This window comes from Rattus rattus, chromosome 3 (assembly GCF_011064425.1).
Source record: "Rattus rattus isolate New Zealand chromosome 3, Rrattus_CSIRO_v1, whole genome shotgun sequence".
NCBI lineage: Eukaryota > Metazoa > Chordata > Mammalia > Rodentia > Muridae > Rattus > Rattus rattus.
The window spans coordinates 63,638,257-63,651,691 of record NC_046156.1 but is presented as its reverse complement, the minus strand read 5'-3'; the positions used below and the strand labels follow the sequence as shown (position 1 = coordinate 63,651,691).

The 13,435-nt window shown below is 42.8% G+C and overlaps 2 protein-coding genes across 35 annotated transcripts in view; both read right to left on the bottom strand.

Annotated features, from left to right (window-relative positions):
• Nucleotides 1-854: 854 nt before the first annotated feature.
• Hax1 (HCLS1 associated protein X-1) lies at nt 855-4,287 on the bottom strand. Of its 4 annotated transcripts, none has more exons than XM_032897936.1 (7): nt 4,093-4,287; nt 3,347-3,606; nt 2,993-3,171; nt 1,749-1,800; nt 1,513-1,619; nt 1,225-1,315; nt 855-1,117 (listed from the first exon to the last, which is right to left on the bottom strand). In XM_032897936.1, the coding sequence occupies exons 1-7, from the start codon at nt 4,143-4,145 to the stop codon at nt 1,032-1,034; spliced, it is 828 nt and encodes a 275-aa protein (XP_032753827.1). In that variant the 5' UTR covers nt 4,146-4,287; the 3' UTR covers nt 855-1,031. The 4 variants fall into 4 exon arrangements, with proteins under 4 accessions (XP_032753827.1, XP_032753826.1, XP_032753828.1 ...); XM_032897935.1 differs by having other exon boundaries at nt 2,993-3,180; nt 4,093-4,284; XM_032897937.1 differs by having other exon boundaries at nt 2,993-3,180; nt 3,530-3,606; nt 4,093-4,284.
• Nucleotides 4,288-5,185: 898 nt separating this feature from the next.
• Ubap2l (ubiquitin associated protein 2 like) overlaps nt 5,186-13,435 on the bottom strand; it is a 55,220-nt gene continuing 46,970 nt past the window's right edge. For 8 of the 31 annotated variants that reach the window (XM_032897901.1, XM_032897905.1, XM_032897911.1 and 5 more), the window contains 4 exons: nt 9,286-9,353; nt 7,946-8,143; nt 7,481-7,531; nt 6,076-6,665 (listed from right to left, as the gene is read on the bottom strand). In XM_032897901.1, coding sequence (XP_032753792.1) covers nt 6,570-6,665; nt 7,481-7,531; nt 7,946-8,143; nt 9,286-9,353 — 413 coding nt within the window. In that variant the 3' untranslated portion in view covers nt 6,076-6,569. Of the gene's footprint in view, nt 5,912-6,075; nt 6,666-7,480; nt 7,532-7,945; nt 8,144-9,285; nt 9,354-11,928; nt 12,548-13,435 lie in introns of those variants that run through there. The other 23 variants (XM_032897908.1, XM_032897920.1, XM_032897914.1 and 20 more) reach the window with 8 other exon arrangements.

The following is a 13,435-nucleotide window of genomic DNA, read 5'->3' as shown; positions in this document are numbered from 1 at the left end:
GCTGTCTTCAGACACACCAGAAGAGGGCATCAGATCTCATTACAGATGGTTGTGAGCCGCCATGTGATTGCTGGGATTTGAACTCAGGACCTCTGGAAGAGCAGTCAACGCTCTTAACTGCTGAGCCATCTCTCTCCAGCCCAGCTATAATTTTCTAACATTAAAAATAATAGGGGTTGGGGATTTAGCTCAGTGGTAGAGCGCTTGCCTAGCAAGAGCAAGGCCCTGGGTTCCGTCCCCAGCTCCGGGGAAAAAAAAAAAAAAACAGAAAAATAATAGAAAATAATTGTACAGGAGTGGTGGCACACATCTTTGATCCCCGCCTCAGGAAGCAGATTGAGACAGATCTCTGAGGTCTAGTAAGGAGCTCCAGGCTAGTCAGAAGCAACACAGTAAGGCCCCGTCTTAAAACCAGAAAAACCTACTTTGCCACAGGGTGCAATTTATTTCCTGAATTATTGAGTTAGTTTTCTAATACTTAGGGAAGCAGTTATCTTACTTTTACACAAATATCTTTTGGCAATCTGAGCTATCTTTTTTCTAGAAATGTTACTGGAATTATCCATTTCCTCAGTAATTAAATCATTTTCTTTTTGTGTCTAACTCTAATTTATTAAGTCTTGCTTTGGAGATGGAAAAAATGTTTAATGAAGGGCTGCCAAGTCTGAGACCTTGACTTGGATTCACAATACCCACACTGTGGAAAGAATGAACTCCCACATGTCCTGACTTCTCCACGTGTATACCACCTCTGCTGTACACACACAAAATAAAATCATAAGCCAAGACAATTTTGGAAGCCCTGGATGGATCTGGAAATTAAAAAGAACCTTGACAAAACCAAGACTGAGACCTTTAACATAAATAAAGGCTTTATTGTTCAGTTCGGATGAATGACAGACTGGCATAAGCTCGATTAATTGTTCCACACATTTAAGACCCAGGATGACAGCAAAAGCTATGCTTATTGGCAATGGGAACAGGGAGGGAGGGGGTGGGAAGGACCTGAAGGCCTCTGAAGTTCAAGAAAGCTATCGGGACCGAAACCAACGTCCTAGAAGCAGGTCCAGGATGGAAAAGGGATCATCCAAAGCTGAAGATCTTGGAGGATCTGGATCTAAGGAACAAAGTTATACCAAAAAAGAGAAAAATTATCGAAAGATAGGCATAACCTTTCCCCAAAAAAGTTGAGAGATGGGCCTTTTGAGTCATGCTTTAACTTACCACTTCTGGGACTGTCATGGGCTTCTTGATGGGTCACTGTGGTCTCTCTCCGGCCCTCACTGTCCACCACAGTGCGGTGTTCCTCCACTGTCTGCAAGAAAAGTCCCAACATCATATTCCTAACAGCGCTATGTTGAGTTTAGTATTTTCTTATACTGGTACCTTTCCCCAGAGCATTATCTGGACAGTTTTTTAAAAAACTTCTCTCTCTTCGGTCCCCAGCCCCGAAAAAAAGAAAAGAGGGGAAAAAAAAAAAAAAAAAAACCCAAAACTTCTCTCTCAACTCACCCCATCTGGCTTAGTGATCTTGGTCACAGAGATGCTTTTGAAATAGGATTTAGGCTGGGGTTGAAGAAGTGGACCCAGACCTTCCTGGGAAACCTGGGAGTCAAGATCTGGAAGAGCAGAGAGATGACAAGCCAGGATAGAGTGGAGGGAAGAAAATTAGACAAGTGTTTCAGGAAGAAACTTCTGAGAGAACTTCAGGACAATGTCATGGTAAATGTGCTTCCCTCTAGACTCACCCTTGTCCTCTCTGGCTCTAGAATGGGGACTCACGGGCCATGTATCATCCAACTGTAGAAGAAGCCACACACAATCAGTGAAAAGACACCTTTTAATCTTAAACTTACAGGTCAGAGAACCCATATTCCTCCCTAGCTCCAAAACCCCAGAAATACTTCTATCTGGGCAGTTCGTGTTCACACACCTTCTTCCTCAGGTTTATATGGACTTCAGTCAAAAAGAATTCCTGAAATTTTTTCCTGCGCTTTTAAGATTCTTTTTTTTTTTTTTTTTTTTTCAAAGCTGGGGACCGAACCCAGGGCCTTGCCCTTTCTAGGCAAGCCCTCTACCACTGAGCTAAATCCCCAACCCCTTAAGATTCTTTCTTAACCAAGAATTGAAACTAGTAATTAAAAAAAAAAAGCACAATATTTCCATTATCCCGTTTATAGTCTATTCTAGGTTCCAGTACTGCAAAAAGAAAACAGAAGCAATGGAGTTGGGAAGAAGGCTCATAGATTAAGAACACTTCTGCTCTTCTAGGACATCAAGCAGCTGAGAGTTCCAGGGGATTCAACACCTCATCACTGCAAGCACCCACACCCACACAATAATACAAACTCACACAGGCATGCGTGCACACACACACACACACACACCTCTCTCTCTCTCTCTCTCTCTCTCTCTCTCTCTAAATTTAAAAGACAACAAATAACAGCAAAAGAACCCTAACAAACTCAGAGGCAGGTGGACCCCTGAGTGTGAGGTCAGCATGGTCTACATAGCAAGTTCTACATCAGCCAATACTAGAGACCCTGCCTCAAAATACACAAACAAACAAATAAATAAAATATGAGGAGAGGGAGAGGACATTCTTGCAGAAGACCACAGTTCCCAGCAAGAGCATGGTGGCTCATAATCATACATAACTTGAGTTCCAGGGACACAATATCCTTTTATGACCTCTGTGGGCACAAGGTACATATGGTACAGAGACATTCAAGCAGGCAAAATACTCGTGTGTGTGTGTGTGTGTGTGTGTATGTATGTATGTATGTGTTTAGGCTAGGTGTGGTGGCACACATTTAATCCAGAGGCAAAGGCAGGCAGATCTCTAAATCTACACAGTGAAGTGTTTCAAAACAAAAATCCCAATAAGAAAGAAAATCCAGATAAATGCACTAATCAGATGGGCTAAATTTTCAACTCCACTCCAAGAGATTCCAATATATAAGGGTTTACAGTTCAGATGCAGAGTACTCACCCTATGAAAAGGTCCCTGGGACCCCCAATCTGGAGCTGGTTTGGAGGATTCAGGTTTTGCATGACTCTCTAAGACCCCCTCAAAGATCCTGGGTTGGTGACTATCTGGGTACTTAAGCATTGAGTCTCGAAGTGTCTGCCCCTCTCGCAATCTCACACCAGGTGTTTCTGACTCAGGACCTGGAAGTTCTGTAGAAAGTTGGTAGGTGATTTTGGGATAGGAAAGGCCTTAAAACATTTTAAATCTTTTTAAAATCAGTTTCTGCACACTATCCATCCCCAACTACTCTGCAAGTTCTGTTATCCATCACTAACCCACTAGAAACCCAGCTCTCCCTCAGGGAAATTAACACACCAGGAGAGTGGGAAGGCAAGGTCCAGGCCCCCATCTCGCTGAAGATGCTATTAAAATCTCGAACTAGATCATCAAAGCCAAAGTTGCCATGGAATCGCATCCCTCCTCTGGGGCTGAAGCTGAAACCGAATTCCTCTGTAGGGTGAAAACCATCAAACGCATAGCTCTCTCGACCCCACGCACCACTGTCTTCCTCCTCTTCGTCGTCTTCATCATCGTCATCATCTCGAGTCATCCCTCCAAAAAAAGGATCTCTGTGGCTGCGAATGGAGGCAGATAAACCACGAAGACTTCAACACTGTCTAAACCCAAGGGCAGCAAAAACGGTCCAAAGAGGAGATCTGGTTTTAAAACAACGCTGATGATCTACTAGGTTTTTTAATTGTTTCTAAGCAGAGCTTCTCCGCACCTCCCAACAGCTCCCAAACGACACCCCATGGTGTTCCTTCAGGGTCATCCTGCCCACTACTAATCACCCAATGACTTGCTCACGGTCCTCTTTCCCAGACCCCCATTGTTTTCTCCGCTCAGGTCCCTGTTGCATCACCCCAGTCTGGAGAAAGGTGCCGTTTCTGTCCTCTTAACCAACGCTTTGATTACTGTGGCGGGGTGAGTACTCAAGAATGCGATCTTTGACCTCTCAGCAAGAGTTAAAGGGGGCGGGAAAGGAAACTTTCCAAAAATATGAAGGGGTCAAGTGTCCACCAAAACACCCTCCCTTAAGTCCAGCCCAGGATTATTCTCACCTCCGAGGTCCAGGGAAGCCGAAAAAGCCTCGGAAAAGATCAAAGACGCTCATTCCCGTAGGGGTACTAGAAACTTTGAAACTCTGCAGCCCATGGGCAACACGAGACCACCAGCTTACGCTACCCTGTCGGATATAGCCAAGGCTTAGCGTTCGCTGCCGGAAAGCAAGCCTACGATGCGGCACTGTCGTAAAAGCTGTAACTCGGAGGAGGAAGAGGCGGGGTTGACGGCGCTCCTCAGACACGAAGCTTCTATACGCTACCTTTCAGTTTTGAGTGGGGGTGGACGTGCGAAATTCCCACGTCCAAGGATCACATCCCTTCTAGGTGATTCTTCTTCCTGCGGATCTGCCAGACCCCAAGACGTGTTTCCGTTTCTCTCTGGAGGGTCTCAGGTAGCCGCCAGAGGGAGTGGCCTGTTCAGAGGCCTGCTTCCCCCAGGATTAGAAAACACATCCCACCTCGTGTTTTGTTTCTAGACTGACGGTGACGCCTCCCACCTTGTGTTTTGTTTCTAGAATGATGTCGGTGACGTCTAATACTAGGTTAGGCAAAGTGTTTTACCAAGATACTTACACCGCGACTTCCCTACTGCTGAATAAAGATGATAGGAATCTCTTCAGCTAGTACGGAGTTTTTAAACTTTTTTTTTTTTTCCCCCCGACACAGGGTTCCTGTGTGTAGGTAACTCTGGCTGTCCTAGAACTCAATTGCAGACCAAGGGGGCTATAAACTCATGAGACCCGCCTGCCTATGCCTCCCAAGTGCTGGGATTAAAGGAGGTTGCCACCAAACACTGCTATTTTTAAAAAACTAAACAGATGGCAACCAGCAATGTAAGATTTGTAGACTAGGCAGGAATGAGAAACTACTCAAGCATGTCTTGGAAAGACTGTGCCGTTATGAAATTTGACGGTGTTTTTGTCTAACCCACTCGGGAGGTAGAGGCAGGCGGATCTCTGCTCCACACACCTGAGTTTCAGGCAAGCCAGAGCTACAGTGAGGCTCTGACTCAAAATATACAGACCCCCACCCCCTTCATACACCAACGCAGAGATACTTGCAGTTTTAGAAGGCTGAAACAGGATCCCAGTTCTTGGCAATATGGCTTTTATAAAGAAAAATGAAACTTTTTTTTCCATGTCCAAAACCTTTTACTGCACCATGTCCCCACCCCAGGTCTTGCTCTACCATCATCCACTCCTTTCCCAAAACTTAGGCATTTCAAAGTCACATAAAAAAGGCAAGGTAAGGTATAGTGCTGAGAACCTTTAACCTTGGCACTGAAGAGGTAGAAGCAGGTAGATCTCTGAATTTGAGACCAGCCTGGTCTCCACACCAACTTCCAGCCAGTTGGGTTACAACTTCTAGCCAGTCAGGGTTACATAGTGAGACTGTCTCAAAAACATAACTCAGACAAGAACTACTATACTCCTCCAAAAAGAAAAAAGCCCTGCAATTTGGTTCTGCCAGACAGTAGATAATGCTGGCTTCAGATTTCATGAATCCTTTAAATCATGCTTAGATTCCCACAAGGTCCTTTTCCTTTTAAATGTCCTTAGCTCCTTCCCCTTTCACTTCCTGAAACTTGCTGTAGGTGAGGCAGTTTCTAGAAGAAATGAAGATTTGCAGTGGTTCTTTTCAGTCACAGGATGTAAAAGGGAATCCCTTAAGGGCAAAATATTAGCACATTAAGGTGAGAGTTCTTAAAGGGCAAAGATTTCACTTTATTCCACAGCCTTCGAGCCTGCTAGAAGAGGCCCAGTTGGTACGGTAATACTTATTCACCAAGCTGGTCATCGACGAGAGTGAGGATATCCTAGACGGAGCAAGAATGGGCAGAGGCTGAAGGTAGAGGTTTGTTTTTTTTCTCCTTTTTTTTTTATATATATATATGTATATATATATATATATACACAAGACACATTAATCCATTAAATTTGAGGACACAGTACAAAAAAAAACCACTTCAACTAATCCATCTGACAATGCTGTTCATATTTATGACGCCATTTTTTTTTTGTGTGTGTGTGTGTGTGTGTGTGTGTGTGTGTGTGTGTGTGTGTGTGTGTGTGGTTTGGTTTTCCTAATAATAAAGGAGGAGACTTAGGGCTGTTGGGCTGATATATATTTGGGGTGGGGGAGGGGTTTTACCTTCCCACCTCACCCATACACCACCAGGGTGAACAGGAAGAAGTGAGGGAAAGGCAGGGCCCACAGCAAAGTTTCATAATCTTGAATGCAAAGAGAAAGGAGGAAGAGAAGGGGAGGGAAGAAAATACAAATCCTATAATACATACAACAGGGTAGGACGGTAGAGGGATGGGACAGACATGAAGCTGAGGTGTGGGATGGGCCGCTGGGGGTGTGGAGCAGCGGAATCGCCCCACATTCTTTTCTCTCTTTGATGCTGTTTCCATAGTTTCCAGGCTGAGAAGCCCTCTCAGAAGATGGGACAGGAGAAGAGGGTCAGGGCCTCAGTTGGCCCCCCAGCTGTAGCTGTTGTAGGCAGACTTGTTGGTCTGGGGCTTCTGCGGGATGGAGCTGGTCTGGCTACGTTGCCCGCTGCCCGTCTGCAGGGGAATGGGAGGGTTATGGGGGAGGAAAAAGGCGTCTAGTTAGTGGGACCAATCTGTAACATCTTCAAGTGGCAATGTGCAAACAGTCATGCTCTCTCATTTCTTTTACTTAGAACCTATGAAGCTTACTTTTCAAGCACAGAAATTTTGGTCTACATAGCCTCTTTTACAAGGTGACTTTTTTTTTTAACCTTAAAAGTAGAGGAAAATGAAAAATGGACAAGGAAACTTTGAAGATAGCACGGTGAGTTGGTTCTATTCTTGTCTTCCCCACTACCCACTGCTCTAGTCTAAAAAACAAAAAACCAACTGAGAATTCTGACCTTTTCAAAGTGAGTGATCACAAGGTGATTACGTTCTCACTCATCTCTGTGAATGCTGAAACATAGAAAGCTATCTTTGAGAGCTAATAAGCCCTATTTTAGTTGCCCAGCCACCTATGTCAGGGATCTTAAGAGGTCTCTTTTACCACTCTTCAGATCCACCCACCACCACACATTAATGAATGTGAAACCAATTCAAAGCCACAAAGGCCTGAGGCATCAGGCTCCAGATCCCCCCCAGCCCCCCAAGAATCTTTTCCATTCTAGTAACCAAGTGTTTTCCAGAGTTGGGGAGGGTAGAAAGATAAAGAGGGTGTTGAGGGGGGAAGGAAGAGAGAGGATGGGGAGGCCAGAGAGCTTAGCATAGTGTTTCTGTTTGTGTATCCCGATTTGTGATTGGGTAGGCTTTTCAAGTTATCTGAGGCTGTGGAGGTGAAATGGGGACTAAAAGGTTGGTTCAAGCATATCATCATTCATTTTAATTACCTGCTCCTCCTGCTGGCGCTGGCAACAGAGAATCATCTGCAAATATGGTAGCTGAGGCAGAACCAGGATATATGGAAAATAAAGGGACAAACTTGACAATAGAACTGCACTGTTAGAAGGGAAAGCTATAATGAATGTCAGGGAAGGGGGAAGGCTGGGAGAGGTTAGAGGGAAGGTGTGGCCCAGGTCTGATAGGATGAGGACAACTGTGCCATGGGAGGTGGAAGGAAGGTACCAAAGGAACTGAACAAATGGGTTTCAATCTATCCCATTCTTTTATGTTTCCTTCGCTAACTGCTCGTGTTATGTGCGCTTGTGTCTGTATGTGCTGTGTGCCCCTGGCTGGCACTGGTGAGGGCTGGGTAAAGGTGGTGGTAAGGAAGGTTAAGAAAAGGAAAAGGGAAGTAGTTTTAAGGGATAGGAAGGAAGAGGAAGGGAAAGGAGAGAGGGGGGAAGGGCTGTTACCTGGCCATCCTGCTGCAGGTGATGGTGAAGGATCTGAGAGTGTGGCTGCTGATGTGGGGTCAGAATGTGCATAAAGGGGGCAGGTGGGTAGGCAGCAGCTGTGGCTGGATTGATGGGCCCTCCACTTCCTAGGGCTGAAGGCAAGTTGAAGGAGGCAGCAGGAGTACCGGAATGAAAACCTTGTTTCTCAAAGGACTGCTATCCCAGGAGAACAGGAGGGAAAATAGCAAAGTGTGATCATTAGAAGAATCCTAGGACTTTCTGAGGTCAAACACCCTTATCCACAGAAAGTAGCATGGTCAGAAGCAATAGCATACTGCAAGTCAAATATTCAGAAATCTGAGTTCTATCTCTGCCTTTTCATAGCTCCATGATCCTAGGCAAATTAACTATGTAATCTCAGTTTCCTCATAAATAAAAGAAATATTGCTGAGCTCTTGTCATAAGGATCAAGCAGGAAGGTGACTGTTAGCTAGGCGTGGATGAAGCACACCTTTAATCCCAATCACTTGGGAAGCAGGTGGATCTTTGGAGTCTGAGACTAGTCTAGTCTACACAATGAGTTCCAGGTCAGCTAGAACTACAAAATGAAACCCTTCCTCAAGATAGATAAGGAAAAATAATTTCATGAGAATATAGAGAAATTTGCTGACTACTCTGGGTATTCCTGCCCCTGTAGTTACTGGAGGTGACTGACACACCTAGTGGGGGGAGGAAAGAGAGGATTAGCTCTGTTATCAGCCCAGTCTCTGTTCCTAGGGGTCAGTGATGTCTGCAGCCTTTCTAGCTATGGCGCTGTAAAGGAATTTTGGTAAAATTAAAACTCCTTACATAAAAATCACAGACAATAGACATATCTGTAGATAACTCAGTAACAAACACCTCACTTCATTCCAGCTTTTGGTTATGGACTTACAAAGAATGAAACTAGTTTCACTTCATCTGGTACTTATTCTCTTGCAAAGTTACAAAAAATGGTAGTAAGTAGGTAGGTCAAGAGACCAGCACCACTGCACATTAATAACCAGGTTTACAATTTACCACACTTGCCCTTGTCATTTTTTTTTTTTTTTTTTTTTTTTGGAGCTGGGGACCAACCCAGGGCCTTGCGCTACCACTGAGCCAAATCCCCAACCCCTGCCCTTGTCATTTCTTAATTCTTTTCCTCAGAGGGCTAAATTTAAAGTTCTAGAGAAATTGAAGACAATTCTAGAGAGTAGAGACAATTCATTTTAGTAAAGGTAGGACAGGTTCCTGACATCTCTCCTGAGGGTTGTTCTAACATCAACTCCACCTCTTCTATGTTCATCTTTCTACTTTCATCCAGACTAGGTACCTACCTGGGTTTTGGAGTACACAGAACCCGAGATATCTGGCACGCCCGTGTTACTGGAGGTGACTGACACACCTAGTGGGGGAGGAAAGAGAGGATTAGCTCTGTTATCAGCCCAGTCTCTGTTCCTAGGAAGCAGTGATGTCTGCAGCCTTTCTAGCTATGGCACTGTAAAGGAATTTTGGTATAATTTTCCCATTTTTGTCAGTTCTGAGATATCAGAATTCATAACACAAATGCTGCATAAGAATTCTTTTGTCCTTTATAGGTATTATGTATGGAATATGTGTGAGCTGCTTTTTGAGGGGAACAGGGGGTATTAGCAAAATCTCAGTAGTGTATTGTAAGCAAAAGTATATAATAAACTTAGTGTCCATTGTGAACCAGTCTATTCAAACTCTACTTGATTGTGCCCTTTAAGACGGGTAATTTGGCTCTTTCTGTTCTATAGACACTTCAAAATCCTTAATTGTTAAGTAGGAACAGACTAGTGCAGTCCCTAGAGCACTTAATCTCAGTTTACTTAAGCCTCACTTTTCTAGTTGTAGGAATTCTAGGTCTATATCCTTATGAGTTAAAGGGTTGACACAAGATGAATTTCTAGTTACATAATTTAATTGATATGGGACATGGGGAAGACATAGTAAGGGGTAGTTTAAGCCTATATGGAATGTAGAAACAATGTCATTTTCATTACTTCTGATTGTCCATGAAATAACAGCTTTAATCCATACCTAACTCATGTTTCCTGTAGAAAAATTCCCTACAACCAGTTCAGAGGAGCCTACAGCAGTATAATCCATTTTAATTTGTTCTCAAGCTGAAAAGAACTTACTACTATACTCTTTCCTCCTGAGGGTATAAGTCAATAAATCAAGAAGACAGGAAAAGCCATGGTATCATGTAACATCTCACTAGAGATATTTTAAACAAAAATGTGAAAAATAAGTTAATTAAACTAGAAATTTAATTCAGAACTGAAAAAACACATTATTAATTCCTGTAAAGATAAAAAGGAAACCAGAAAAACTGCATTCCTGTGCTCTTAGATTCTGGCCTCCAGAGGTGCATTATTCTTTTATCTGGGAACATTCTAATGGAGTTTTGTTTTGCTTTATTCCTGAGAAGAAATGTATTAATGACAAAAATCACAATGAATCCTTCATTCACTCACAATTCAACAGTCTCCATACAAATTCCAGAGCTCAAATTCTCCTAACCAATCCCTAGAACAAAGGCAGCCTTTAGGAGTTAAGTTCACAACCACTTTAGAATCTTCCAATAGAATGGTTTTCTTAAAGGGTTAAAGACTTAGTCAAGGATTAAATGCTTTTGTAGTCAGTAGAAAGACTAGGGTTTGACCTCTACCACCAAGAGAAAAGATTTTAACTGTTAAACCCTACCACAACACAAGTTGAGATAGTGCCCTTCAGAAGGAACAAATACAATTTGGGGGGTGGGGGTGGGGGGAGCAGGACCACAGAAATAAAGCAAGATTACCTGCATACTTGGAAGGCACAGAGTACACAAAGGGAACAGTAAAACAAATTCTTTTGGAGGTAACAGAGACTTTTCTTCCTCTTTTCATACTCCAGATTCTATCTGACAGAACAATGGGTAGCAGGCATAACTTTAAGTTCAGTTATGAAAGGGACTAAAGCTAGTGAGAGGTTTGAAAGGGAGATAAGCCAAGATATAAATAGAACATTTTAAAGACAAAAACTAGAGACAATTTCTTATCTTTACTAGCTAAGTGTATATTAGTTGGTTTGGTTACCATCAATACAAAGAGAAACTAGGGTGCTTACACAGGGTGGGAGAAGAACTGGATTCTGAAGCTGGGTGATAAGGAGTTAACTTAGTTCTACCAAGTTCCTATCTGGTTTTTTACTTAAAAAGTTTAGGCTCAGAGATTTAAAGTTGCATAGAAGATAGAAGGAACTAGAAATTGGGAGGGAGAGATTCTATATAGTAGCTATAAGAGCCTCTATTTAATAGAAAACCTTTAAAAAACAAACAAACAAAAAAATCAGGCATTGGTTTTTCAATTTTCACTAAAAAAGCTTGTTATTCCAGAGATCCTCAGACCAGAGTTTTGCTCTTTTTCCTACCCAACATGTCCTGCCTACCTATTACCCCAACTCAATAGTTATAATTGGTTACACTCTATAGGACCAGAAGGGTAGCTGCATATCTGGTTTCAGTTAACCAAGAGTGGTGGTCTAATTGTTCAAATTTATGCTATAAACCAAAAGCTGATAGTGTGCCAGTCAGTGAGTGCATGGAGATCAAATTTTCTAGAATGTCTGACCAAACATCTCCCATACACCTTTGGCTACATCTACAAGTAAAAGACATAGTAATCTCTGAAAAGCCATCAAAGGACCATGTTCTAGGCTAGCACAGGTCCACAAAACCCAAGTCATCAACTAAGTGATCGCTAATGATATGATCAGCTATCAGCCAGTCAGTCAGCCTTTGAGAACTAGATGTAGCCTTGGATGATACTTCCCTAACAATAGCTTTGAACACCACCTCTTTTGCCTTTCACCATGACATGGCACTCTAACGTTTTGTCCTTCCCATCAGCCTATGCCAGAGGCAAAGGGATAATCTATATGAAAAAGTAGAGACATAAAAGCATAGGAAATCAGTTTTGTTGTTTTTATTTATAAATAGCTTTACCAACCAATCAATAGGCTGGAAACAGGCTGTTTTCCCTCCACCCAAATTAAAAACCACTATACTAAAACACTAACAGCTCTTTGGCTATACTGGGGATTGACTGAAAAAGCCACCCTCCACCCTTTATCCATAATACAGCATTGGCTCCTAGTGTCCAGAAAGACATGCACGGAAAGAACGCAGAGTTAGCTAAAGAAATACCACAGTTTATTGAAGACTACAAATATTTTGTTACAAGTTGAACTACATGCCTTCCAGAAATCAAAAGCAACAGAAGGTGTGTGCATTGATGCTTCGGAGGTGCTGCACCGCTCGAACTCAAAATGGGTAAGACAGGGTCAGATACTTGGGGGAGAGGGAATTGGGGAGGGGCAAGTTCAAAAGCCCAGAAGGTATCCACCAACTCATTTCCCCAAGCCACGCAGGCCATGGCCTCAGCTCAGCAGGCTCTCCTCAGTGGTCTGGTTTCTGAAACAAGACTTCAGTGCAAATTTATACACACACACAAAACACAGCCCCCAGGCTTGGGCCAAATTAGCTCTCAGCCGTCCAGAAATGCTTGTAAGGGGGTGGATATTTTCTTCCTAAAAGGAATCAAATACATAAAGATAAATGAATTTAGAGGTTGATGAGAACAGGATAAGAGCCCTCTGTTGGGGGTTGGTAACTGGGGGTCCTCAAAAAGGTGTTATAACAGATTTCTGAAATCTTAAGGTAGGTAAGAAGCTAGGAGTTTCAGAATCAGATTCCAATTTTCACCAATCACATACCCTTTAAAATATTTATAACTGGATCACTTAGTACTTAAATGTAGTACTGAATTTTGGGATGAAGTCACTCCAAGTCCAAGCTTATACCTCTTTATCCAAAGATTAGGCTAGGTCTTGTTCAGTAAGAGGAATAGCCATAAGGGGTATGGGCATTAAATCTCAGCAGTTCTTTAAGACTTTTAAAATGTCACAACCCAGTCTTTCTGTGTTCAGTTCTCCAATTACTGAAAAGCTTGGTTATTTTCCCACCCAGAGCACTAGAACACTGGTTGCTCCCTCTAAATCCAATAACACTTGGGATTTTATTTACATAAAAATGTAACCAGACTACAAGCTTTTAAAGATAATTCAACTCTTACCCCTTAGCAAGTGCACCAACCACCTCCCCCAGATTCGCCTAAAAGTCACTTAAAAAATTACATGGAACAGTTTCCAGTCCCCTCCTAGAGTCAGATATGGGCATATACCTATTACACCACTACTCAGGAGATAGTGGCAAAAGGATTAACACAAATTTGAGGCAAGCCTGGACTTCATAGAGACCTTTTCTCAAAAACAATACAAAACAAAAACACAAAGACGCCAGATGTGGAGGGAGGTGTACACCTTTAGTCCCAGCACTCTGTGGAGGCAGAGGCAGACAAATCTGTGAATTCTAGGTCATCCTGGTTTACATATTGAGTTCCAGGACAGACAGGGTTA